Source organism: Bubalus kerabau, chromosome 4 (assembly GCF_029407905.1).
Source record: "Bubalus kerabau isolate K-KA32 ecotype Philippines breed swamp buffalo chromosome 4, PCC_UOA_SB_1v2, whole genome shotgun sequence".
Lineage (NCBI taxonomy): Eukaryota > Metazoa > Chordata > Mammalia > Artiodactyla > Bovidae > Bubalus > Bubalus kerabau.
The window spans coordinates 163,654,975-163,682,751 of NC_073627.1; the positions used below are offsets into that span (position 1 = coordinate 163,654,975).

The following is a 27,777-nucleotide window of genomic DNA, read 5'->3' on the forward strand; positions in this document are numbered from 1 at the left end:
CGGGAAGGCTTAAAACAATACTAATTGATTCTCTCCCAGTTCTGGGGGCCAGAAGTCTAAAGTCAAGGGTCAGCAGGACCGGGCCCCCCGACCTGGGCTCTGGAGGAGCATCACTCCCAACTCTTCCAGTTTCTGGGGCTCCAGGTGTTCCTGGGTTTGTGGCCACATCCCCCAACCTCTGCTTCCTCCTCACACGGCCTCCTTGTCTCTGTGTGCCTCTCCTCTTCTTATAAAGACACCCATCATCCTGCATAAGGCCCACCTAATCCACTGTAACCTTATCTAACTTGATTTCATCTGCAAAGACCCCATTTCCAAAAAAAGGCCCCCTGGCAAATATGGGGAGTTGGGATGTGGGTGTCTCTTTTGGAGGGCACCATTCACCCTGCCACAAAGCTGAGCCCTTACACACGAGCGGTTATCCCAGGAGTAGGGGGAGCTCACACGGGACCCCTCGAGTACAGCCATGGGTGGGGGAGACATGGTGCGTGGTTGGAGGGCTGAGCAGGGTAGGTGGTCTGTCGGGGACCAAGCCTTGGCCTGGCTGCCTCAGTGCAGGGTCCCCGGCTGTGCACAGAAGCCCCTGAGGTCGTCAAGATGCAGGTTCTGACTTTTAGCAGGTCTAGGAGTGCCCCACAGTGCGCTTCTCACCTGCTCCCAGGGTGTATAAACTGATGACCCTGGTCCATGCTTAGAGGTGCAAGGAGCGTGCAGGCCTGTTTCCCAGGAGCTGTCAGAAACTTCCCCAAGGAAGCCCCCCCCACACACTGTCCACGCAAGTCCCCAATCCCCTGTCCAGTGCCCCAGAGGTACCCCAGACAGAGACCTGTACACAACACTGGGTGCCCGGGCCAGGGACCCAGTGGAGGGGGAAGTGGTGGGTCTGGAAGAAATGTGCTCATAACTTTGTGTATAGGACAGATGGAGGCTGAGCCTGGCTGACTGGCTGTGACCACAGGTGATCCACTTGCCCCCCACCCTCTGCCAGGCACTGTGGGCCCAGAGGAACTCAGCTTAAAAATTGCTTCCCTACCCACCCACAAGAGGGGCCCTCATTGTCAAATTAGGATCTGACACCTTGATCCAGAAGATGGCCCCGAAGTCAGTTTCATGCATGAAGGTCCAGGAGGGGTGTCATACCAGAGACCCCTGGGGGGCAGACAGGATGGAAATGGTGGGGAAAGGTCCTGGAGGCAGGCGGCCCAGGCCTGCCTTCTGCAGAAGCGCCTCTTCCGCCCATCCCCCACTGCTCTGTCCCTCCGATGGCGGTGGGGTTAGTGGCCAGGGTTCCCAGGAAACGGACAAGAGCAGCTTGTGGGGAATTCCTCTGGAGCCAGCGCCATTTCCTATGGATGAAGGGTAAAGTGCCACGGGGGTAGGAGGAGCATCCTGAAAGGATCTGACCTTGACTCAGGGCCTGGGGTCCGGAGTCAGATTGAAGTCCAGGCACTCGCTGCAGCGGAGGGTTCGGCTTCAGGAGAAGGGGCACGCTGACTTGGGGGTGTAGTCGTGGGGTGGTCTCACCACTAGGACGAAGATTCGGGTCCTTGATATCAAAGAGAGGCGGGGCTTCCCGCCGACCCATTGAGAAGCAGGTGTCAGCTCATGGAGACCGCAGCAGCTGCCACCCCAACTTGTGGCTGCTTCTCCTCTTTCCTGCTCCTGGCCTTCGGGACGCAGGTGGCCGCCTTGCTGGGCGCCGCTCACCGCCTGGGGCTCTTCTATCAGTTGATGCACAAGGTGGACACGGCAAGCATCCGGCATGGTGGGGAGAATGTGGCAGCCGTGCCGAAGGCCCACGGTGTGTGCTTCCTTTTCACGCTGGTCGGCGGGCACATTTCGCCACTGCTGGTGGCCTGTGAGAAGTTGGGCATCCGCGTGGCGGACACCCGCCACGAAGTCACAGCTGTCTTTGCCGCTGATGCTGTAGCCCACCTGACCGGGACGGTGGGCGTGGCAGCAGTGACGGCCGGCCCCGGCCTCACCAACGCAGCGACTGCGGTGAAGAATGCTCAGGTAGCCCAGTCCCCAGTCCTGCTCCTGGGTGGTGGGGCCAGCACCCTGCTGCCGAATCAGGGTGCACTCCAGGCAGTTGATCAGATAGCCCTGTTCAGGCCACTCTGCAAGTTTTGTGCTTCTGTGTGGAGAGTGCGGGATATCATCCCCACCCTGAGCACCGAGATGGCCACTGCACAGTCGGGCACCGCCGACCCGGTGTTTGTGGAACTGTCTCTGGACGTGCTGTACCCCTACTTCCTCGTTCAGAAGGAGATGGTGCCAGGTAAGCCGCCCAAGGGCCTCATGAGTCGAGCGGTCCACTGGTACTTAGCGAATTCCCTGGCCAACCTCTTTGCAGGAGCTTGGGAGCCTCAGCCTGAGGGGCCTCTGCCCCTGGACATTCCCCAGGCCTCCCCCCAGCAGGTTCAGCAATATGTGGAGATCTTGAGTCGGGCCAAAAGGCCCCTCATGCTAATTGGGAGCCAGGCCCTGCTGCCTTCGACATCCTCAGACAAACTTCGGGTTGCCGTGGAGACCCTGGGCATCCCTTGCTTCCTGGCGGGGATGGCACAGGGACTGCTGGGCCGCAGCCACCCCCTCCACTTCCGGCAGAACCACAGGGCCGCCCTGAAGGCAGACGTGGTTGTCCTGGCAGGAGCAGTGTGTGACTTCCGCCTGTTGTGCACGTGTCCTCAGCTGCAGCAGCAAACTCATTGTTGTCAACCGTGACCGGAAGGAGATGCTGATCAACTGAGACATTTTCTGGAAGCCCCAAGAGGCTGTGCAGGGAGATGTGGGCTCCTCGTGGTGAAGCTGGTGGAGGGCCTCCAGGGTCGGATGTGGGCCTCAGACTGGGCAGAGGAGCTTTGGCAAACTGACCAACAGAAGGAGCAGAACTTTCGGGAGAAGGCAGTGATGCCTGTAGCCCAGCATCTTAACCCGGTGCGGGTCCTGCAGCTGGTGGAGGACACTCCGCCTGACAACCCCATCCTGGTGGTCGATGGCGGGGACTTTGTGGGCACAGCTGCCTACCTGGTGCAGCCCCGTGGGCCCTTGTGTTGGCTTGATCCTGGGGCCTTCGGGACTCTGGGGGTTGGTGCCGGATTTGCACTTGGGGCCAAACTGTGTCGGCCGGATGCTGAGGTCTGGTGCCTGTTTGGGGATGGAGCGTTTGGCTATAGCCTAATCGAATTTGACACCTTCGTTGGACACAAGATCCCAGTGATGGCCTTGATAGGAAATGATGCTGGCTGGACCCAGATTTCCAGGGAGCAGGTGCCCTCTCTGGGCAGCAATGTGGCCTTTAGCCTGGCTTACACTGATTATCACAAGGCAGCTCAGGGACTGGGGGCCCAGGGCTTGCTGCTCTCACGCAAGAGTGAGGATCAGGTGGTCAGGGTGCGTGACACCCAGCAGCGGTGCCAAGAGAGCCCCCCGGCTGTGGTCAGCATCCTCGTCGGGAGCACGGACTCCGGGATGGCTCCATTGCCATGTAGGGCCTCGTGGGTCAGTGCTCTTGGCTCTCTTCCCACCCCTGGACTGTGCCTAGCTGGCTTGGAGTTTCATCCTTTCCTGCCCTGGGCCTAAGCCATGAGGCCCAGTGACCCTGCAGTCTTCCCTGAGGACAGGGAGGGGCTGGAAGGAGTCAGAGCTAAGAGAGGCTCTGACAGCCCTGGGGAGTCCTTGGGCCTATTTGTGAGCTCACCTGTGTCCTTTCTGCCCTCCTCACTTGTTCAGTCGCTACGTCGTGTCCATCTCTTCATGACTTCATGGACTGCAGCACGCCAGGCTCCTCCATCCCTCCACTAACTCCCATAGTTTGCTCAAATTCATGTCCATTAAGTCGGTGATGCTATCTAACCACCTCATCCTCTGCTGCCTTCTTCTCCTTTTGCCTTGCATCTTTCCCAGCAACAGGGTCTTTTCCAATGAATTGGCTCTTTTGCATCAGGTGGCCAAAGTATTGCAGCTTCCTTTCTCACACACTGAATCAACCACGTCTGGTCCATGGGGGCCCAAGTACTCAAAAAAAAAAAAAAAAAAAAAAGGAGCAGCTTGTGGGCCAACATGTTTCCTTGTAACTGAAACCCATCAGCATTTTTCAAGCGCAAACTCAAAGCCAGGGCATTTTTATGTCCACTGGTAATTGCCGAAAAGGCCACACAGGAAACTCCCAGCTGTGTACTGGGGCTGTGTACTGGGGGTGACCGAGGTCCACACCTCCCTGATGTTGAACTTGACTCTAGATTTGGCAGAATTGTTAAGGCCGCAGACACGTGAACCCTACACGGTCAGTTTACTTTCAAGCTGCAGTTCAGGGCTCGCCACGGCACCCCAGGGCTGGCACGCTGTAGTTTCTCCTCATTGCTCCCCAGAGCTGGTGTGGGCCGTGGCGGTATCTGTTTCCCGTCTTCGTGGATATTGTTTTTTGAAAAGCAAACGAGCAACTACCTGCTGGAGGATGGGAGCCGCCTCCACACCAGACTCCAGGATGGCTGGTCAGGCGGTGAGGGTACCTGAGCTCCCAGGGAGGCTCAGACCCTGCACAGCCCCTCTGAGGCCACGTGTGTGGGTCCAGACCCAGCCTGGCCACTTCCTCGGGGCTGAGCAGCCTCAGGCAAGTGGCTTCCCCACTTGGGACCTTGGTTTTTCCATCTTACAATGGAGGGGTTTCATCTGCTGGGAGTGGGAAGGGTTGCCATGGACATGGAACAGGGGAGAGGGGGATGTTTCTTGCAGTTTCCAGCTGAGGCCTAGTGGGCATGAGCTGGTGTCCGAGACAGTTCCCAGACTTGGCTAAGTGTGGTGATAAGCATGGAGTTGGGGGGCAGGGGTCCCTCCTCATAGCCTGGACATTGGGGTGGGGGTTCTCGACTTGGAGGCACCTCAAGTCTAATTTCAACAACTCCGTATGTAAGGATAATGCAGCAACAGATGTTCTCAGGGACTTGTCAGCCTGGATGCAAAGCCGCATCCCCACCCCACCTTCTGTGGGCATCCTGACCTGGCCTGTGGTACAGGGGTCAGATCCCTTTACCGAGGGAAGGCACTGAGGCTCTGAGAGGTGGGGCAAGGAGATCAAGGCCACTGGGCCCGACAGGGGCAGAGCCAGCACTTGAACCTGGGTGCTGGGTCCTCGTGTCAAGACTCTTTTCCCTGAACCGTGAGAACTGGACTACAGAGAGGGCTGAGCACCAAATAATTGATGCTTTTGAGCTCTGTTGTTGGAGAAGACTCTTGAGAGTCCCTTGGACTGCAAGGACATCAAACCAGTCAATCCTAAAGGAAATCAACCCTGAATATTCATTGGAAGGACTGATGCTGAACCTGAAGCTCCAATACTTTGGCCCACTGGTGTGAAGAGCTGACTCATTGGAAGACCCTGATGCTGGGAAAGATCGAGGGCAGGAGGAAAAGGGGGTTTCAGAGGATGAGATGGTTGGATGGCATCACTGAGTCCATGGACATGAGTTTGAGTGAGCTCTGGGAGGTGGTGAAGGACAGGGAAGCCTGGTGTGTTGCAGTCCATGGGGTCTCAAAAGTTGGATGTGACTTAGTGACTGAAAAACAACAAAATGTGGTCTTCAGCCCCCATCTCACTCCTACCCCCAGGCTTAGTGCCTATGCCATGAGCCTCTCCTACATTGAGGTTTCAGGGGCCATTGTCTAGTCCCGAAGCTATTCATATCTCTATTCATAATTCCACCATTACACATTCATTTCTTTGGCCATAACGTTTTTATGTCTCTTGAGTCTTAAGTGCTGAGGCTTTTATACACCCCACCTGGCTTCCTTTGGGCCTCTCTTGGTTTTGTGGAAGCGTACTTGTTATAAACTGGAGAAGGAAATGGCAAAGTTATAAAGTGAATTCTGGACATGTTTTAAGAGTCTTGTCTTTAAAGTTCCTAAGGATGGCTCTTCCGGGTCCCAGGTAGTCAGGCTGAAATCTGTGCCTCTCTGGTTGTGGTTCTGACGTCCTCCCATGTCTCTAGGTCATTGTGTGCCAGAGTCAGCTCTTTCTGGCTCATGGGGAATTCTGCCAGCTGGGTGTTAACCCTTTGGTACATGAAACAGGCCACGGCAGGAGTATTTACACCACGGAAATTGGCAAATGATGCAGCTACAGATCAGGGTTGGTTTTTCTTCCTGGAGAGCAAGGGGTTGGGCAGGGGGCTGCATACGTTATCAGAATGCCCCTGCTGTGTGGCCACGTGTCTCCTTTTCCTGAAGAGGTCAAGTGTCTTCAAACGTGTCTGTTGTATTTTCGCTCCTCGTTGTGACACTTCTTTATTTCTGCGCGTTCTGTTTGGTTCTCTTCCAAGTTGGCTGTGTGATTTTCTTTAATGGTTTCCTGTCCTGTGCAGGACCTTTCTATCTTGAGGTTTATTTCTCTAAATGAGGTGAGCTTAGCTGATTGATTAGATTTATTATCCATCAAATCCTCTCAGAATCCCAAAGCTGAGGGGTCACTTCTGCTGGTTCTCCTGCAGCTGTCTTTCATCCTGGTGTGCCTGATGCTCTTCCACAATGGCCACCACCCTTCCATAACCCGTGGGGCAGTTCCCAAGCCTGGGAAGAAGGTGTCTTTATCCAGAAAGACTTGGCACTTGCATTCTCCACTCATCTGAGGGTGTTATGGATAGGATCACCTTGAACCAAGGTGACATGCCTGAACCCCCTGGGGTCCTCACCCGCTCCTTCTCCTGCTCAGCACCAGAACCACCTTCCTTGTAATTCCCGCGGCTGGAGGAGGGAGGTGGTTTCTGGGTCACCTGAAAGTGTCATCTCCTGGGAGTCCAGCTCCATGGGGAGGGAGGGGTCTTCTGTTAGACTCTTCCTCTTGGCAGTTGCCCCTCTGGGTCTTCTCAGGTCTTCAGCAACTTAAAGGCGTGACACTTTTTGTTGTTGTTGTTTTCCATGAGAGGGTGGATCTGAGTAACCTACCCACCAATCATCAAAGCAGAACTGTGAATGAATACATGTCTTTTATTCCTTCAACAAGCCAGGCCTTGAGAGCCAGACCCTATGCCGAAGCTGAGGGGTAAGTCCGCCCTAGCCAGTCCTGCAGCCCCAGCTCCCTCAGAGACCGCGTTCTGGGTCCTGGTTTACTGGAGACAGTCGAGGGTACCATGTCCAGGATGTGTAGAAGGCATGCTTATGCCAGCACCCCATGTGACCGCTCCTCCCGGGGGGTGCAGACATGGTCAGCAGGAACCACGGTGCAGAAATGCCTCCCTGCAGACCCTTGCCCAGGGACTGAGCACTTTGCTGTTGCCTTCGGGAGCTGTCCAGGTGGAGGGCAGGCGTGAGCAAGTCAGGGTCAGCCGCCAGTGGCAGTCCCAGCCTGCCCCCTCTTCCATGAGTATTAAAATGAACTCGAGGATGCTGCCAGAGGTTGGGGAAGGACCGCAGGAACATCCTTGGCCAGCACACAGTAGGAGCTCAGCAGGACTGTCCCCCCGGCCCCATGGATCACTCAGCAAATATCATCAATCAAGGCTCCCGTGAGATGACACGTTCAGGTGACCCAGAAAGGGCCCCTGTCTTCCAACTCCGGAAACTGGAAGGAGGGTGGTCCTGGCGCCGATCAGGAGAAGGAGGGGGTGAAGCCAACCCCGTGCCAGACACTCTCCCTCTTGGGGGGCCCGTCAGTCACCTAAGCAGACAGACCCAGCCTGGAACCAGCATTCCAGCTCACACCCATGTGGGACCCCAGTGCCAACAGGAAGAGCAGGCAGGACCCAGGGCTGCCAAGAATGCACCCGGTCATTAGGGACTGACCAGGCATCACGTGCCTTGAACACGTCTGGGGAGAACAGAGGAGCCCTGGCATCAGAGGCCCTCCGAGTGGTGGTATTATCATTGGAGCTGAGGAAGCCGAGGGCACAGGGGGGAAGTTGACCAGGCCCCTGTGGTGGTCAGAAGTCCGGCCCAGGCCTCCCACTGGGGCTCCGTGGCTTCCTGGCCCGGCGGTGCTCGGGAGCCGTCCTGTGTGTACCTGCCGTGCACACACGCTCCCCACAGCTCCTGCTGGACCATGAGCCGGGGACGGGTGTACACACAGGATGCCATGGAGGCTCCCACACCACCCTCGGGCCTGAGACTTGGCACCCATAGTTCCCTGATGGCAGTGACAGGGCCCTCTGTGGTGGGCGGCAGCTGTGGGGTCAGGCTGGGCTGGAGAGGTGTGCTGCCCAGGAGCCCTCTGGGGGCAGCTAGGGACCCCAGGCTCGGCCTCACTGAGGCCAACCTTCCAACAACCTAGGTGGCTGCCCTTCAGCAGAAACGGGTGACCGTGACACACAACACGCCGGCTCAGGCAGCCGTGGGGACGAAGAGGGAGCCTTGGCATCCTCGGCCACCAGGAATCCCCCTCGGGCAAGTTTTTGCTTGTCCTGTGATTCCCTTCTTCCTTCTAAAAGGAAAGTGCTGGGAATGACTGTGGTGAGGTCGCTGTTCCGGTGAGTTGAGCTGGGAGCAGAGGTTGAACCCCATCCAGTCTGCCATGGGCAAGCCTTCCCCCTCCCCTCCCCCACCTCGGACGGCACAGTCCTGGTCACTCTTCTGGGCCTTCTTGGCTCTTTAGGAACTTTAAGGTGTGGGGTTTGTTATTTCTTGTCTTTGTCCAGCATTTGGTGGCGGTCCATTGCAAGGGCCCTGACCCTGTCCCCTCCCCGAGCCTCTTGGCCCTCCCCATGCCCACGCCAAGGCTCGAGGCCCCTGCGGTTCTGTGGCCTCCAGACTCCCCACCCAGACTCCCCACCAGGAGTGTGCATCTCAGTAGGGGCGAGGCTGGCACTGAGTGAATCTTCAGTGAGGTTTTTTCCTTAAAAACCATCCTAAGTGACTTTGGCTCCATTGCTTTTTGCCAGAAACCTACAATGGTCCCAAGAACTTTGTACACTCCAAGGGTGGTGGTGACTGGATGTGGAGCCCAGCACAGACCCAAGTCAGTCCTGCCCTGAGTCCCACGGCCCGGCCACACCATCCCCCTTCCATGGCCTGGCTTTCTTCTGCCAGGACCTTCAGAATGGTGGAAAGGCAAGTGTGGCCTCAAGCTGGGGGCCCCAGCGTGGGCTCCTAGCCCCTGGGGGTCCCCTTGGGACATCTGGTGGACCATAGTCCCCACTGCCATTGGGCAGCTCTGTCTCGGGAAATGTTGTGTTTCTTTGCTTTTTTGTGTGATGCAGCACCCCAGTTACTCTCGGGGCGATTGGGAAGTCTGCTGGTGTTACAGGCTCCTGCCTTAGATGGGGAACATTATTGCTGCATTGACGCTGCTCACTCCATACTGGGAATCTGTTAAATACAAATGGCAAGGGGAACAAAGAAAAACAGAAAAAGAAAAATGGAGAGTGGCTTGGTTGCTTCAGGTCTCACCTGTGATTAAGAGTGTGTACAGCCTGCACATGAACCCGAGTTCCCACACCTGCCAGCTATAAGGTGCCAGGCCCTGATTTTAGAACCCTAGCTTCACTAAGGAGTCACTGACAGATACAGTTTTTGTGTATTTCAGGTCTACATTGTGATGACTTGATGCCCATAGACATCATGGAATGATTGCCCAACATATGCATCGCCTCACACAGTTAACTCTGTGTGTTTGTGTATGTTTAAAGTTCTTATAATCCATGGAGAAGGCAATGACACCCCACTCCAGTACTCTTGCCTGGAAAATCTCATGGACGGAGGAGCCTGGTAGGCTGCAGTCCATGGGATCGCTAAGAGTCCGACAGGACTGATCGACTTCACTTTCACTTTTCACTTTCCTGCATTGGAGATGGAAATGGCAACCCACTCCAGTGTTCTTGCCTGGAGAATCCCAGGGACGGGGGAGCCTGGTGGGCTGCCGGCTATGTGGTCACACAGAGTCGGACACGACTGAAGTGACTTAGCAGCAGTAGCAGTATGCTAGTCTTATAAAACAAGGTGGAGAGTGTTCCTTGTTTACCCTGAGAGTTCCTGTGAGCTTGCTGTTTTTGTCCCTAGATTTTTGGAAGAATTGATTGGCAAAACCAGTTGGTTTCATTGTGGGGAGGCTTTTAATTTCAGATTTATTTTTTTTCATGCAAATAAAATGTTCTGATTTTGTATGTCTTCTTGGGTATATTTAGGTAAAGCATTTCCCCTTTGCTAGGCAGCAGACTCTCCTATTAGTAAGTGAACTGTGGTTCATGATATCTTTCTTATCTGCAAGATGTGTTGTCTCCCCTTTTAAAAATCCTTGATACTGGTGATTTGTGCTTTGTCGCTTTTTCTTAATCAGTCTGTCTAGGGGCTTATCAGTTTTATCAGTCCTTTCAAAGAGCCAACTTTTGGCTTTGTTTTTTAAAAAATTTCATATTTGCTTTATGTTTCCTTATTTTCTACTCCTTTTTCTTCCATCTGCCTTGTGTTTCGTTGGCTATGCTTTTTTTTCTGGTTTCTTGAGGGAGAGGCTCAATTGATTTTAGCCTTCCTTCTTTTCCAGTATATGTGTTTAAGGCTTTAAGTTACCATCTAAACACAGTTCGCTGGGTCCCACAAGCTTGAATAAGCCAAATTTTCATTATCTTTTATGTAAAAGTATTTTCTAATTTACATTGTGTTTTTAAAGATTATTCATGAAATTCTACAAGAAGTATGTCATTTATGTTCCCAATGTTTGGGGAGGTTTTTCTAGTGACCCTTTTTTGATCTCTATGAATTCCATGAAGAGCCCCGTCTTAGTCTTTTGGGGCTACGGTTATAAATACCATAGACTAGCTGATAAACAGAAAGTTGTTTCTTATAGTCCTGGAGGCTGCAGAGTCCCAAGATCACCAGCAGGTGCCACGTCTGGTGAGGCCTGTTTCCTGGTTCCTAGACTGCCTGCTGCTTCTCCCTGTCCTCGCAGCACGGGAGCCCATTCCCTCCTCACCTGACCCCTCCCAGAGTCCCTGCCTCCTAGGATCATCACCACGTGCAGGGTGAAATTTGAGGGCACATAAACCATCAGCCCATTGCAATCCGTAAGTATACCCTGCATTCGTTCAGTGCTTTGAAATAATTCGAGCTTTCCTAAGGACCCAATACATATTCATTTTGTTATATGTCCTTGGGCTCTTGAAAATAATATGTATCAGTAGGAATGCAGTGTTACGTGCCTATCAGTTAGATCAGGTTTCTCAATCGTAATTCAGATTTCAGTAGCCATGTTGAATAAAGCAGAAGTAGGCGAAATTACCTGTAATATATTTTATTTTTACACTCTCAACATATGATTATTTCACTGTGTAATCAACATAATAAAACCTAATGAAATATTTTACATTCATTTTTTCATGCTAAGCCTTTCAAATCCAGTGTGTGTTTCATGCTTGCAGCACATCTCATTGTCGAGCCAGTCGCATTTCAGGTACTTCGTGGCTGCAGGTGACTACGTACCGGGGAGCCCAGCTGCATGGGATATGTGCCTTTAATGTCTCCCACTGCAATTATGAACTTGGCTGTCACTCCTTTTCTATTTCTGTCAGTTTTTATGTATTGATATTTTGAGGTTATGTTATTAGGTACATTCAAATTTAGAATCCTCATCTTCTTGGTAGACTGAACTTGTATTAGTATGAGATGCTCCTCTCTATCACTAGTAATGCCTCTTACTTTAGACGCTATTTGACGGTGATATTGCCACGTCAGTTTTCTGTCCTTGTTGGCCTGGGTATCTTTTACTTTCACCTGTCTGTGGTCTTCCATCTTAACATGTACCTCTGTGAATAGTGTATAGTTTTCATTTTCCTCAGTTTGACACTTTTTATCCTTTAATGAGAATATTTGCTCTATTTATAGTGTTGATATTTCAGTCTGTAGATGCCATGTGACTGTGTGTCTTCTGTTCGCCCCACCTAGTCTGTGCTCCTTTCTCTTGCCGTCCTTTAGAAGTGTGAGGTGTTTCTCTGGTTCTGTGCTCCTCTGTCAGGTTGTTGGGGGCACATTCGCACACACAGCGCGTGTTTTACATTGAAGTCTAACTTAGCACTTTTACTGCCTCCCTGACACGACTGTTTCCTCCTTGTCACTGCTATCCTTTAAAATTTTAGATATATTTTTGGCGTTATCATCATTGTAGAGTTAATATTTACCCTCACAGTTCCCTCATTGTTGGTCTTTCCTTGTTTTTTATATTTCAGTCAGAGACTACTTTTCTTTCTCCCAAAGCACTGCCTTGATATTTTTTTAGTTCATGCCTGTGGGTGATGAGTTGTCTCATTTCCATTTGCCCTAAAAGTCTTCATTTTGCTTTCACTTTCGAAGAGTGTTTTTGTTGAGTATAGAATTCCAGGTTGGTGGGTATTTCTTATTCAGCATTTTACAGATGCCAGTCCATTATCTTCTGACTTCCTTTGACTTGAAAAGTCAGCTTTCAGTGTTGCTGTGCCATTAAAAGCCACTCCTTTTTTCCTCTGAGCGCTTGAACATTTTCTTCTTCCCTTAGACACCCACAGAGCTGCTGAAACCAATGTGTAGTTTTCATTTTTGAGTCAATGCTCTGATTCTTGAACCAACTCTTGCCACTGTCCCTGTCAGTCAGTTCAGTCGCTCGGTGTCTGACCCACTGCAACCCCACAGACTGCAGCACACCAGGCTTCTCTGTCCATCACCAATACCTGGAGCTTGCTCAAACTCATATCCATCGAGTTGGTGATGCCATCCAACCATCTCATCCTCTGTCGTCCCCTTCTCCTCCTGCCTTCGGTCTTCCCCAACATCAGGATCTTTTCCAATGAGTCGGTTCTTCGCGTCAGGTGGCCAAAGTATTGGAGCTTCATCATCAGTCTTTCCAATGAATATTCAGGACTGATTTGTTTTAGAATTGGCTGGTTGGATCTCCTTGCAGTCCACGGGGCTCTCAAGAGTTTTCTCCAACACCACAGTTCAGAAGCATCGATTCTTTGGCCTTCAGCCTTCTTCATGGGCCAACTCTCACATCCATACATGACTACTGGAAAAACCATAGGTTTGACTAAATGAACCTTTGTCAGCAAAGTAATGTCTCTGCTTTCTAATATGCTGTCTAGGTTTGTGATAGCTTTCCTTCCAAGGAGCAAGCGTCTTTTAATTTCACCATCTGCAGTAATTTTGGAGCGCAAGAAAATAAAGACTGTCACTGTTTCCATTGTTTCCCCATTTATTTGCCATGAAGTGATGGATCTAGGAGAAAACAATGGCACCCCACTCCAGTACTCTTGCCTGGAAAATCCCATGGATGGAGGAGCCTGGTGGGCTACAGTCCATGGGGTCGCTAAGAGTCGGACACGACTGAACGACTTCACTCTCACTTTTCACTTTCATGCACTGGAGGAGGAAATGGCAACCCACTCCAGTGTTCTTGCCTGGAGAGTCCCAGAGATGGGGAGCCTGGTGGGCTGCCATCTATGGGTCGCACAGAGTCGGGCACGACTGAAGCCACTTGCAGCAGCAGCGGATGGGGCTGGATGCCTGATCTTCATTTTTTGAGTGTTGAGTTTTATGCCAGCTTTTTCACTCTCCTCTTTCACTTTCATTAAGAGGCTCTTTAGTTTCAGCCCCTGGAGGCATTTCTTATTCCCCTTTCTGTCTTTTCTCTACCATGAGGGGCCACATTTTAACAATGTGGTTTAACAACAGGCTCCTTCGCTATATTCTATACTTTTTTCCCTCATATATATATATATATATATATTTTAACCTATCTGTTCTTCAGTTCACTGATCCTCTCTTCAGCTACGTCCAATTTGATGTTAAGCCCAGAGACTGGGTTCTTAAATTCAGTCACTGTTATTTGAAAGTTCTAGAATCGGGTTTGATTCTCAGAAATTTTTCCTTTTGTCAAGTATATTTTTGAACTGGTGAAGTTTGCATCTGATACCTCTAGCATACCTCTGATATGCTGATACACATCTGATACCTCTGGATCGGTTTCAGTTCTTTTTCTCTTGGTCCTGTTTGTTGTTACACCCTTTTTGCTTGTTTTGGTTGCATGTTGGACATTATCTATGGAAAACCCTAGAGTTTCTGGTGATGCTGTCTTCCCCAGAGGTTCCTCTGAGGCAGACCTCTAGTGGGGACAGAGACGTCTGTTCACTCAGGGCCTGAGTGACTTGAGGCTGGGGTGTCCTTGTAAGCTGAGTCTCAGCAGCCTTCACCCACCTTCCCCCTGACCGCAGGGAGGAGCCCTCCAGCATGTCCATCTGGAAGCCTGGGATGCCTCCCATGGCCTCTTCTCGGCCAGTCCTGAGGCCCACCATCTGTCTCCCGAGCATCACGAGGTGATTGATACTCAGTGCTCAGCCGGTTTGGGCAGAGTGTTGGGTACGTTTTCTGTGCCTCCCTTTTCTTGGGGAGCTTAGTCTCTAACATCCGGACTGACTTGTCAGGCCTGAGCTCGAATTTTTGTCTTCCCAGCCCAAGGAACCATCCAGAGCTGTGTTAGCCAGTACCCTCTGCTTGACTTTTCCCCTGCCTTTTCTTCCAAGAGTCAGCTTTGTTCAGATGCCGCGAGGGAAGGAGTGGCCCTCTCAGTGTCCAGCTCCCTCACTGGGCTTTTGTTTGAAATCTTGGATTGTGGCTGCCTAAGGACCTCTTTTTAAAGTGTATTTAGCTTCTCTAGCTCTTGGTAGGCTGACCCACAAGCTGCCTGTGTCTGTAACTGGAAGTGGGGACGCCCTGGGTGTCTTCTCTCATCTGAAGCCACATGTAAAATGCACAGTAATTATATTGATCATCTTTGATACCGGGGAAAACAAGAACCAGAGGTCCATGCTTAGTACCCACGGTTGTGTTTTTGATCAGAATCCCCAGCTTCCCTGGGCTGTGTCAGTGCCACTTCAACTTGGGAAGAAGGTGGAGCAAGCGGCCCATGCGGCCTGGGGACAGAGGAGCCGGTCTGCCCTCTTCCCCTGCCCCTGACGGCCCAGGGCAGGCCTTGTGATGACGGGCTGCTTGTGGTCCAGGAGAAGGCTGAGGAGGCAAGGGTTGCGTGAACTGTATTCTGTGACGTGGTCACATGCGTGTTTCCTTTTTCAGTTTGAAAAAATGACTGCTTTTAGTCTTCCCTCCAGTTTGACTTTAAGGTTGAAAATGAAGATTTTATTCTTAAAGTTGAGCACAGTGATTTTACAGTCTTTTTGAAAGCAACAGTTGAGGTTTTAAAAAGACATCTCCGAGAACTCCAGCAGATAAAGCGAAAAAAAAGAGAATGTGTTCAGGGTGAACTGCGGGCGGGACCCCAAACTGTACTCTGTCCCTCCCAGAGTCTGTAATTGCTGAGATGGGTGGATAGAGGGTCCCAAGCACCCTGGGGACCGAGGTCCTCAACTGAGAGCTGAGGTCCCGGCTGAGCCAGGAGCAGTGTGGCCTGTGCCCTGGTGAGTGGAGAGCCGCGAGGCTGGGAGTGGGGCCAGGAGAGGGGGTGGGAGACTCGGGCGCGGAGGTAGGGGCAGCACCTGGCTGGGTCTGGGAGGCGCGGGCTGTCACGGCTCGAGGCAGGGACACCCCTGAACCTCCACCGTGCAGCCACCACAGGGCAGAGTTGTCTGGCATCCCAGGGTCGAAGTTAAGAGGGCGAGTTCACAGCAGATTGACGGAACTCCTGTATCCACTGTGGGTTCATTTTAAGTGCCTGGAGCGAGGTTGGTCAAGCCCTTGCTGAGCTCGAGTGAGGGAGTCAGTCAGGGAGGACCGAGCTCAGGGTGAGAGTGAGGGGCAGCTAGCGCGGTGAGTCCTCCTCACCTGAGTGGGTTCTGGGGGCACCCTTGAGTTCAGGGGTGCCCTTTCAGTAGCCTCACTGGAGACTTGTTTGGGGGGTGAAGGAGGCAGAAGCCCACTTAGAAGACATGCTCATTCCTAGTGCTGGTGGTTTCTGAAGCAGTTTATACTATTTGGTTCGACTGTGAACCAGTATCCTTGCAGGGTTATGTTTGACGGTGGGCCTGAGCTGTGGGCATGGCTTTCCTTCTCCCACACACCACACTCCCCTGACGTCTTTTTGGCAGCCCCTCCCCCCTCTGTGCACCCCTGATGATGGGCCTGAGCCCAGCCCCCCTGTTACCATGGAGCCCCTTGTGACTGAGTGGGTTTCAGGTTCTGGGCTCCTGGGAGACATGCTGGAGGCAGAGCCTTCATGCCATTTCTTCTAGAGACAGCAGTGCTGATGGTCATAGTGTGAGAGCAGTGTGTGTGAGAGTGGTGTGTGAGAGCGGGGTGTGAGAGCGGTGTGTGAGAGTGGTGTGTGTGAGAGTGGTGTGTGAGAGTGGTGTCTGAGAGTGGTGAGTGTGAGAGCAGTGGTTGTAGTGTGAATAGCGGTGGCCGTAGTGTGAGATCGGTGGTGATAGCTCCAGTGCTGAGCTATCTAACCGTGAAACAGCAGTTGCCCCCGAGTGGGGGACTGCCCCCATACGCGAGGATGGGTCGCAGAAGGGCCCGCCTATGGGCACTTTTCCAGCGCTGCAACCCCAAGGCAAAAGCCAAGACAAGGAAGACCTCGGCCTCGGCCCAAGTTCTGGAAGCGGAGTGGACTGACGTGAGAACAGCTGGGGGCTGGGCCCGTGGGATTGTCCCTTACCCAGTGAAGCATTGGGGCTGTGTTTCATTTTGTTAGCATGGTTGTGGGCCCTGCCGGGGGTCGCTGCCAGCCAGGGCGTTTTGGTCTTCTGGGCAAGATCGACCCCAGCAGGTTGACCTTGTAAGTGGTTGTGCAGGTGCTGCGTGGAGGATGGCTGGGGGCCCCACCTTCTGAAGGGAAACGCTGGCTGGAGGAGTCACTGGGGCACGTGGATTGAGCTATAGAGTCAGTCCTTGAAGCAGAAAGGCTAAGCCCCTTATCGTCTCCCATCTTACAAAGCACAGAACAGTGTGTCCAGTATTTTAATGATGGCTACCTACTGCTTACATGTATAACATACACCCTCATAGTTCACATGTCTACTACATGCCTCTTACAAGTGTTGGGCAGTGTTCTAGGTGCTGAATGCTCAGTGTGTAGTAGGGGATATGCAGCCCAGGATTTTTTTATGTGTGTGAAGAAAAATAGAAGAATGAAAGATGCCGTGTGGTTCAGTTTGAGCAAGTTCACCACGTAGATGGCACCGTGTGCACGAAAATTGTGATAAAATACATAAAACATGAATTTAACCCTTTAACCAGTTTATTGAATGACTGTGTGACTTCAGTGGGGTCAGGCTAACAGATGGCTGTGGGGTGCCATCAGCCTTTTTCCCAGAGGAACACTCCAAAGCCTGGTGGCCTTGTAGATCTTCCCTTTCTTCTGCCCTGTCCCCAGTGGTTCTAGGTCACTGGTCTGTGTGTCGTTTAAGAACCTCTTTGTCCAGTTTGTTGTTAGGTTTATGTTTAGGAAAGTTTCTCAGACTTCCCTGGGTCTTGAGAAGGCAGGCTTGGATTCCAGGTTCTCCCCTGCCGCGTGCCTGCCAGATCGAGGTGGAGGCTAAAGGCTGGTCTGAGTTGTGGTGGTCTGTGTGGTCTTGGGGTCAGCGGACCCCTCTTCTCTGGAGGGGCAGGGAGACCCTCTGTGTGGAGGCTGGAGAGACTTGACAGGGTCAGTCTTCAGTCTCGCTCTCTTTTTAATTTGTGTTTGCATTTAGTTACTTACTCATTTAACTGTTTTCTAGGAGTTGGCATCACCTACGGAAGAAGTCAGTGCATGCCAAGAGCAGCTTCTAGCAAGAGGAAAAGAGATTGCCGAGATGAGAGCTGAAAGGGACAACACCAGGGTCAGTAGGGGGATTCTCACGTGTGGACAGTTGCCCCACGGGGGTCACCACTGGGTTCCGTGTTGCTGTCTTTAAACTCTGTCTGGTTTTCAAGTCATTTTTCACATCTTCCCACTGAGCAGACCGGGGTGGATCAGATCGGGGTTCTCATACTTTGCTTCAAATTGATGATGAGAGCTAATATAATTTTAGTACATTTGAGGGGGGAGTTCTCTTAACTTACATTTTTGTCCATGCTACAGTGTGTGTGAGGTCTTAGTTCCCCGACCAGGGATTAAAACTCAGGACCCCTGCAGCAGTGTGGAGTCTTAACTACTAGGCCACTGGGGAAGTCCACTCTAACTTTCGACTGAACTGGCGGGATTGCGACTTGCCTTAGCATGGTTTCGGTGTTAGCATGAGGCTGAGAGGAGTTATCGGCCCTGAATTCAAGTATGAGGTTGAAGGTGTTCCTTTGGCCCCGCCCTGCAGCTGCTGCTGGAGCACCTGGAATGCCTGGTTTCACGCTATGTGCCGTCCCTCCGGAGGAAGATGGGCAAGCAGAAGGCGCAGTCCCCGGCCGGCATGAGAAGCGAGGTGGAGGTGCTCACGGCCCTGAAATCACTGTTTGAGTACCACAAGGCCCTGGACGAGAAGGTACCCGCCACCCGGCCGTCCTGGATTTGGACACTTGCTGCCTTGTTAGGTGGATGATGCATGTATTTATGTAACTGGTTGACTTTTGAGCTTCTTGAATTCTTGTAAATACATTTTTTCTGTAAGAAGTCAGAATGTTATATGGTTAAAAAGTGTTGCCTGTGTACATGCTCATTCATGTCCAAGTCTTTGCGACCCTGTGGACTGTAGCCCACCATGCTCCTCTCTCCCTGGGACTTCCCAGGCAAGAATACTGGAGTGGGTGGCCATCTTCTACTCCAGGGGATCTTCCCGACCCAAGGATAGAACCTGCCCTCTTGCATTGGCAGGCGGATTCTTTACCACTGATCCACCTGGGAAGCCCCAGGTAAAAAGTATTAGTTGGCATAAATGTCTCAAGATTTATTATATTCTGTATATCAATTTGCAATTAAAAACTAGGTAATAGGATTATTTTAGGAACTTTTTTTTCCCTCTCTAACTTAGAATTTAAAGCTGTTAATAAGCAGATTTTCTTGACGTTAAGATCAATGAGATGTATTGAATGTCTTCTGTTACAGTAGCCGTGTTAAATTAGGGTGAGTGTACACTAAGATGTGCACTAACATATATACACACTTCAACACACAGTGACTCGGCCCCTTTTATTTCAGTTGAGAGCGATTACGAGGAGCACTTGAAAGGTGTAGTTTGTTAGAAGAAGAATTAGGTGCCACACATAAAGAGATAAGTTTGATCAGTCATCGTGTAATTTCCGTGAAGGGTTTGTCATTTGTATCCTTTCATTTAAAAGAAGTATGAAGGCTGTAGTGGACATCAGATGTTATTTATCTTTCTGATTGAGGACCCTCCCACTTGGGTTATTTTAATGACTAGTAACCTAGACTTGTGGCTCAGAGCTGCAGGATCTCTTAAGTACCCCCTTTGTCCAGTAGAAGACAAAATTCTGACTCTAATCACCTGGTTCTCTTTGGGATGGATAGCATCACCATGTATTTTCTTTTTATGCTGTATTTCAGTTTTGAGTTGAGTTTTTCCAAATGGAGTTTTGCTGTCTTGACTTATTTCTTTATTCTGATTCAAACTTTTGGTTTTAGCTGATGATTCTTAAAGAGAAGAAAAACCCGGAAAAGATACTGATGGACGGGGTGCTTGATGTAAATCCCAAGCAAGAAAACATGCCAAGCGCCGATGGAAAGGCAAGTCCCCGGTCCCACTCGATCTGGTTCTCGTCTTACCATCCAGTCTGTGCAGGGCTGTTGGGACCTCTCACCAAAGCACCATGTAGTTCTGTGAGACTGTGGCAGTCGTGTGAGCTCCAGAGCACAGAAGGCAGTTTTGACCTCACCGGTTGCCCGGAAGTGCTGTGTTCCCTGCCTCCCAAAACAAGGCTGTCTAAGGCTTCCTTTCCCCCTTAGAGAACCCGCGACGGCTCTCTGGCTCGGGTGATCCAGCTCCAGGAAATCATAAACAACCAATTGCGGGAGAGCCAGATGAAGGAGCTCCTGAGCCAGATGAAGGAGCTTCTGGCAGCCCTCTCTGCCCAGGTGACAGAGATGGAGGAGGACCTGGACACGGCCAGGAAGGATCTCCTCAAATCCGAGGAAGTAAACGTGAAACTAGAGCGGGACCTCCGCGAAGTGAGTGACGGTGGACGTGTCTGTTGTCCTGAGGTGGAATGTGGGTCCCTTGTTCTCCCGGTGGTCTCAGCCTGGGGATGGCTGCGTGAGCAAGAGCAGAGCTCTGGCGAGACCGCAACTGGCTGCCTCCCCACCTCTGCGTCGAGGTCTCGGGGTAGAAGAGGCCTGGTCCAGGCGGTCCGTTGGCAGTGGACCAACATAAGGGTAGCCCTAGCGCTGTGCTGCACCCTGGGTGTGGGCTGCTCATTTCTACAAGTTCTAGGGGGCCTAGTGTGTTCCTTTTTAAAAAGTTCATTCATCCATTCATTCATTGATTTGAGTATAGTTGCTTTACACTGCTGTGTCAATTTCTGCTGTACAGCAAAGTGAATCAATCATAAATATACACATATATATACACACACACACACATCTCCTTTTTTAGATTTCCTACCCATTAACTTCACCACAGAGCACTGAGTAGAGTTCCCTGTGCTGTACAGTAGGTCCTTACTCATTGTTGACTTTATGCATAGTATCAGTAGTGTATATGTGTCAACCCCAGTCTCCCAGTTCATCCCCCTACCTGCCTGTTGAATGTATTCCCGATGATGCTGAAATTTCCTTCTGATTCACTCAGGCGAGCCTGGTGACGTCTGTGGAGCCCGTTCTCTCGGAGAGATGGGAGCATGCTGTGTGGGCTCTGCTGAGGCAGCTTGCCTGGCCATCTTCTCTAGTTTCTGAGGTTCCGCTCCTTGAAGGGATGTGTGACAGTGATACGGCAGTCAGACAAGACGAGTGGCATTTGCTCACCCTCAGATCCTCAGGCCCGTGCTGTGTAACCATGTAGAATCATGATGCTTCTGGTGGTCATGTCTGCGGGTATCATGATTTATGAGAAACTACCTAACAGTCATTGTGAAAACAGAAGAGTGTTGGGGGCTCAGGCCTCCTCCTCAGCTTTCCTTTGTACACAGGCAGACAGCCCACCCTGCCCCACCCCTCCACCGTGAGACCGTCTCAGAGAGAACCCCTCCAACATGTTTTCCAGCAGGTGGACTTGTTTAGTAGCTTGGTGTGAGTAATTCTGTGTGAGAACTCAAACCAGAAATATTTGCACATCTTTGTATAACCTGTTCACATTACTCTTTGGCAATAGGAGGAGATTAGGTGGCAGAGTTTAATATGTAGAGAATTCTGGAAAAAGCGTTTTTAGAACCTTTCACTTTTAATGTCAGGACTACATTGGTTACTTAGTGACTACGGAGGGACCTGAAATGGAGTTTGAGCTGGCGGACAGGAGCTGCACCGGCAGCAAGTTCTGGTCCTGGTGTGAGCGTTTCACACATGTGGTGTAACTCTGCTTTAGAAGAACTAGGCTTGAGAAGGCTGCTTCCAGTTGTGTTACACTTTGACTTGTGTTTCCACTCATTGATATTCTTACTTTAATTTTGAGGAAATTGCATGAGATTTTTCCAACTTTACCTGAGGAAATGAACCTCAGAGCTCCCTGTTGGATCTGTTGAAGGTCCCTCCCTGTTCTGGGTCAAGCACGCCTGTATGGTGTAGGAGACAGAGGTCCTCGTTTCATGCCAGATCCCTTCCCTCCTGGAATTCTTGCAATGACAGGGTAGTTTAGTGTACTTTTTGTTTGCTGTTTGGGTTTATTATGTAGAAAAGAAGCTTGGTAAATCGAGTGGCCAGACAGACATTAAGACAGATGGGTGCCATTGTGGCAAATGTGACATTTGAGGTATGCGCGATTTTGCTCACGTCTAAGAAAACTGCCATGTCTAGGAGTTTACTTTTGAGGATGCTAATTTTGTGTTTGATTTGAAACTTAGGATTTAGTCCAGCTTTTTTACTCTTAAGTGTGCTGGAGTATTCCATGATAATGACTTACTTTTCTCCTCTGTAATGCCCGGTGTAGGCCATGGCCCAGAAGGAGGACATGGAGAAGAGAATCACTACACTTGAGAAACGCTACCTCGCCGCACAGCGCAAAGCCTCCTCTGTGCATGACCTTGATGATAAACCTGAAAATGAAATCACAAATAAGGATTCTCTGCATCGACAGGTAATGGCCTTTACTGACCTGTGTCTGACTTTTATAGTAGTGAATACTGAGGAAGGAAGGTAAAGACCTTTTCATGTGACTCCCATGTTGGAAATCAAGTCCCAGTGTAAAGTTCTTATGACCCGAAAATACTGTGCTCGAAAGTGTGGATGTACATCATGATAAATCAACTGTACTGAAAAGAAATACAATGTTTAAAAACTGAGGGTGACTGCAACTTACAGGTTTGAATGGTTTGGGATTTGGTTTAACCATTTTGTGGAATTCCACTCCTGACTCTTTTGTTTTACTTGACTTGAATCTGTTGGCTTGTTAGCATTTTTCCTGAAAGAGCAGAGAGCAGCAGGGAACTTCAGGGCAGCTGGCTGCCTGTTGGGAACTGGGGTCTCTGTGACAAAAGGCAGGGTTAGAGCTCCAGTCTGATTAGGGTGTGTACTTCCTATGGTTTGGTGAGCTTTACTCGCTCCTGTTCCCGTGTGGTCTCAGATAATCAGGACTTACCCAGGAAAACCAAATCTGGCTTCTCCAAAACAAAGTGAGTCAGTCTGGTGTGTGACAAAGTGTATCATTGGCCCCACCACAAAAATAAAATCCTAGAAAGCCATTGAAATTTATGATGCGAAATGCTAATTAAGAGCATTACGATATACAAAATAATGGCTGTAAAAGGCAGATAAGAAAATACTATGTACCATATGCTGTTGTTTTCCGAGGGTTTTAAAGCATATCATATTGTTTATGTGTGTACATAGAGTAATACCCACACAGAAAGCATAAGAAAACTGCTTAGAAGCAAATGCTAACCTCTCAGGAACCCGAGTGTATAGATAACTTAATTTTTTTTCTTTTTCAAACAAGAATCTAAATGTTCTACATTGAAAGTTTTTCAGAGTAAGAAGATCTGTTAAAAGAATAATCGTGCATTTACAAATATTAGTTGACTGGCATTTCACCAGGCACACTCTGATCAGGTCTGTATTTCAGAGAAGATGAAAGCCGTGTTGTGGCTTACAAGCCCGTGGCCATCTGCGGTCGGTAGGGTTCCCTTCAAATGATGATTCTGGTGATGTTTTAAGAAGGGTCAGTACTGAACCCTTATTCCCTTAACTTGTCAATAAGAATGAATATGCTTCTACAGAAAACTGATCTTCTTTAATATATAAGAACTTTTTTTTTTTTTAAGACTTCTTTGTGGACGTTTCAGATCAGATCAGATCAGATCAGTGCTCAGTCGTGTCCAACTCTTTGCGACCCCATGAATCGCAGCACGCCAGGCCTCCCTGTCCATCACCAATTCCCAGAGTTCACTCAGACTCATGTCCATCGAGTCAGTGATGCCATCCAGCCATCTCATCCTCTGTCGTCCCCTTCTCCTCTTGCCCCCAGTCCCTCCCAGCATCAGAGTCTTTTCCAATGAGTCAGCTCTCCGCGTGAGGTGGCCAAAGTACTGGAATTTCAGCTTTAGCATCATTCCTTCCAAAGAAGTCCCAGGGCTAATCTCCTTTAGAATGGACTGGTTGGATCTCTTTGCAGTCCAAGGGACTCTCAAGAGTCTTCTCCAACACCACAGTTCAAAAGCATCAATTCTTTGGCGCTCAGCTTTCTTCACAGTCCAAGTCACATCCATACATGACCACAGGAAAAACCATAGCCTTGACTAGACGGACCTTTGTTGGCAAAGTAATGTCTCTGCTTTTGAATATGCTATCTAGTTGGTCATAACTTTCCTTCCAAGGAGTAAGCGTCTTTTAATTTCATGGCTGCAGTCACCATCTGCAGTGATTTTGGAGCCCAGAAAAATAAAGTCTGACACTGTTTCCACTGTTTCCCCATCTATCTGCCATGAAGTGATGGGACCAGATGCCATGATCTTCATTTTCTGAATGTTGAGCTTTAAGCCAACTTTTTCACTCTCCACTTTCACCTTCATCAAGAGGCTTTTTAGTTCCTCTTCACTTTCTGCCATAAGGGTGGTGTCATCTGCATATCTGAGGTTATTGATATTTCTCCCGGCAATCTTGATTCCAGCTTGTGTTTCTTCCAGTCCAGCGTTTCTCATGATGTACTCTGCATATAAGTTAAATAAACAGGGTGACAGTATACAGCCTTGATGTACTCCTTTTCCTATTTGGAACCAGTCTGTTGTTCCATGTCCAGTTCTAACTGTTGCTTCCTGACCTGCATACAAATTTCTGAAGAGGCAGATCAGGTGGTCTGGTATTCCCATCTCTTTCAGAATTTTCCACAGTTTATTGTGATCCACACAGTCAAAGCCTTTGGCATAGTTAAAAGAGCAGAAATAGATGTTTTCCTGGAACTCTCTTGCTTTTTCCATGATCCATCGGATGTTGACAATTTGATCTCTGGTTCCTCTGCCTTTTCTAAAACCAGCTTGAACATCAGGAAGTTCACGGTTCACATATTGCTGAAGCCTGGCTTAGGGAATTTTAAGCATTACTTTACTAGCATGTGAGATGAGTACAATTGTGCAGTAGTTTGAGCTTTCTTTGGCATTGCCTTTCTTTGGGATTGGAATGAAAACTGACCTTTTCCAGTTCTGTGGCCACTGCTGAGTTTTCCAAATTTGCTGGCATATTGAGTGCAGCACTTTCACAGCATCATCTTTCAGGATTTGGAATAGCTCAACTGGAATTCCAGCACCTCCACTAGCTTTGTTCGTAGTGATGCTTTCTCAGGCCCACTTGACTTCACATTCCAGGATGTCTAGCTCTAGGTCAGTGATCACACCATCGTGATTATCTGGGTCATGAAGATCGTTTTTGTACAGTTCTGTGTATTCTTGTCATCTCTTCTTAATATCTTCTGCTTCTGTTAGGTCCATACCATTTCTGTCCTTTATCGAGCCCATCTTTGCATGCAATGTTCCTTTGGTATCTCTGATTTTCTTGAAGAGACCACTAGTCTTTCCCATTCTGTTGTTTTCCTCTATTTCTTTGCCTTGATCGCTGAAGAAGGCTTTCTTATCTCTTCTTGCTATTCTTTGGAACTCTGCATTCAGATGTTTATATCTTTCCTTTTCTCCTTTGCTTTTCGCTTCTCTCCTTTTCACAGCTATTTGTAAGGCCTCCCCAGACAGCCATTTTGCTTTTTTGCATTTCTTTTCCATGGAGATGGTCTTGATCCCTGTCTCCTGTACAATGTCACGAACCTCATTCCATAGCTCATCAGGCACTCTGTCTATCAGATCTAGGCCCTTAAATCTATTTCTCACTTCCACTGTATAATCATAAGGGATTTGATTTAGGTCATACCTGAATGGTCTAGTGGTTTTCCCTACTTTCTTCAATTTAAGTCTGAATTTGGCAATAAGGAGTTCATGGTCTGAGCCACAGTCAGCTCCTGGTCTTGTTTTTGCTGACTGTATAGAGCTTCTTCATCTTTGGCTGCAAAGAATATAATCAGTCTGATTTTGGTGTTGACCATCTGGTGATGTCCATGTGTAGAGTCTTCTCCTGTGTTGTTGGAAGAGGGTGTTTGTTATGACCAGTGCATTTTCTTGGCAAAACTCTATTAGTCTTTGCCCTGCTTCATTCCGTATTCCAAGGCCAAATTTGCCTGTTACTCCAGGTGTTTCTTGACTTCCTACTTTTGCATTCCAGTCCCCTGTAATGAAAAGGACATCTTTTTTGGGTGTTAGTTCTAAAAGGTCTTGTAGGTTTTCATAGAACCGTTCAACTTCATCTTCTTCAGCGTTACTGGTTGGGGCATAGACTTGGATTACTGTGATACTGAATGGTTTGCCTTGGAAACGAACAGAAATCATTCTGTCGTTTGTGAGATTGCATCCAAGTACTGCATTTCGGACTCTTTTGTTGACCATGATGGCCACTCCATTTCTTCTGAGGGATTCTTGCCCGCAGTAGTAGATATAATGGTCATCTGAGTTAAATTCACCCATTCCAGTCCTTTTCAGTTCGCTGATTCCTAGAATGTCGACATTCACTCTTGCCATCTCTTGTTTGACCACTTCCAATTTGCCTTGATTCATGGACCTGACATTCCAGGTTCCTATGCAATATTGCTCTTTACAGCATCAGAACTTGCTTCTATCACCAGTCACATCCACAGCTGGATATTCTTGTGGCTTTGGCTCCACCCCTTCATTCTTTCTGGAGTTATTTCTCCACTGATCTCTAGTAGCATATTGGGCACCTTCTGACCTGGGGAGTTTCTCTTTCAGTATCCTATCATTTTGCCTTTTCATACTATTCATGGGGACGTTTAGGAAAAGCAAATACTCTGGCAGGAGGTGTTCTGCCCACTGAGACCAAGCCCAGGAACAGAGAGAAAAATTCCCGTGACGCAGCTTCCGAAACAGAACTAATCCAGTAGACACGTGCATTTAGGTTTTGTCTCAGCTTACTAAAAACGGCAGCGGCTACACCACTTGGCCTGTTTGGATGCTCTGCTCTCCCTTTGTAGGAGGAGGATAAAAACCGACCTTTGCAGGAGCACCTGGAGCTGGAGGAGCAGAAGCTGCAGCAGACGCTGCCCAGGGCGGAGACGCTGCCAGAAGTGGAGGCTGAGCTGGCTCAGCGGGTGGCCGCGCTCTCCAAGGTGCTGCTCTGGGTCCTTGCGGGGCTGGCGCGGGGAGGGCCTGTTCCATGCTGTCCCACCGTGCCCCTCCCCGTGCTGCTCAGTCCACAAAGGAGCGCAGCCGCGGGGAGCGTGCTGCCCGGCTGAGATGGGAGCACGCCCTGAGTGTCAGACAGTCCCGGCTCCCGTGTCATCCCTCCGTTAATTTCCCTCCAGTTTTGTCCTGTGTTCTGAGTGTCCCCAGGACGCTTCAGCTCCGAGTCACTGCTGCTCAGAGTTCAGTCAGCACCTCAAAGCCTAGCAGGATAGAGAGCTAGAAAAATCCCATTCTCGTTTAAGAGATGGCCAAAATAGCTCTGTAATGAACACAGTTTTAAGTCTTGATTCATACATTGTTGAGTAAGTCACAGCGGGGCACGGTGCAGACCCGGGGCCCCACTCCCAGCTTGCAGTCCCCGGGAGCCCACGGGTGAGAGGCCGCGTCCCGGACCCGTGGCGCTGCTGGGGGCATGTTCCCCACAGCCCGCCAGCCACCCCGTCCTTCTGGTGGGAAAGGTGTTGCCCCACACTGCTGGTGGGTACTGGCTGGGCATGGAGAGGTGGGCCTGTGCTGGTGCGGCTGTCCGGAGCGTTGCCCAGAGCTCAGTGAGCGGCTGAGGGGCTTGCCATTCGCGGGAGGCCGGTGGTGCCGGGTGCTCCCAAACCCTCCCAGAGCAGGGTCACTAACAGCCGCCAAGGGGGCACCCTTCTGCCTGTGATCTTCCTCTCAAGGGTTGGTTTCTTCTCTCCCCTGACATCTCTGCTGTCTGTCCCCGGTCGGCCTTGTAGTCTGAACTTTGGTCTTCCGGAAGCTCTGTCACTAAGGAGGCTAAACTGTTGGAACTGACCTCCCAGCTTAGGAAGGTAGAATGTGTGCTCTTGTGCGTCCCGTGCTTGCCACTGCCCTGCCCGCGCTGGCTCGCCACAGGCAGTCTGAGGAGGCTGTGCAGCGGCCGCGGGTGCGGGGCCCGGGGCGGGGGCGAGCACGTCTCCTCTCACGAGCCGGTCACCATCACCCTCCGTCAGCCACGTGTCACACGCGAAGCTGCGCTGGCTGCGTGAGCAGGCGAGCGGGCGTGCCCCCCGCGAACCCGGAGCCAGTGGTCTGCACAGAGCATAGCCCGCT

The 27,777-nt window shown here is 50.3% G+C and overlaps 1 protein-coding gene and 1 pseudogene across 1 annotated transcript in view; both read left to right on the top strand.

Moving 5' to 3' along the window:
- Nucleotides 1-1,590: 1,590 nt before the first annotated feature.
- Nucleotides 1,591-3,494, top strand: LOC129651754 (2-hydroxyacyl-CoA lyase 2-like; annotated as a pseudogene).
- A 4,541-nt stretch (nucleotides 3,495-8,035) lies between these two features.
- Nucleotides 8,036-27,777, top strand: part of LOC129651050 (liprin-alpha-1-like) — a 38,354-nt gene continuing 18,612 nt past the window's right edge. Inside the window, 10 exon segments of the mRNA XM_055579776.1 lie at nucleotides 8,036-8,164; nucleotides 14,163-14,307; nucleotides 15,136-15,230; nucleotides 17,622-17,723; nucleotides 18,195-18,363; nucleotides 19,015-19,106; nucleotides 19,457-19,558; nucleotides 19,778-19,999; nucleotides 21,909-22,055; nucleotides 26,499-26,633. Coding sequence (XP_055435751.1) covers nucleotides 8,036-8,164; nucleotides 14,163-14,307; nucleotides 15,136-15,230; nucleotides 17,622-17,723; nucleotides 18,195-18,363; nucleotides 19,015-19,106; nucleotides 19,457-19,558; nucleotides 19,778-19,999; nucleotides 21,909-22,055; nucleotides 26,499-26,633 — 1,338 coding nt within the window.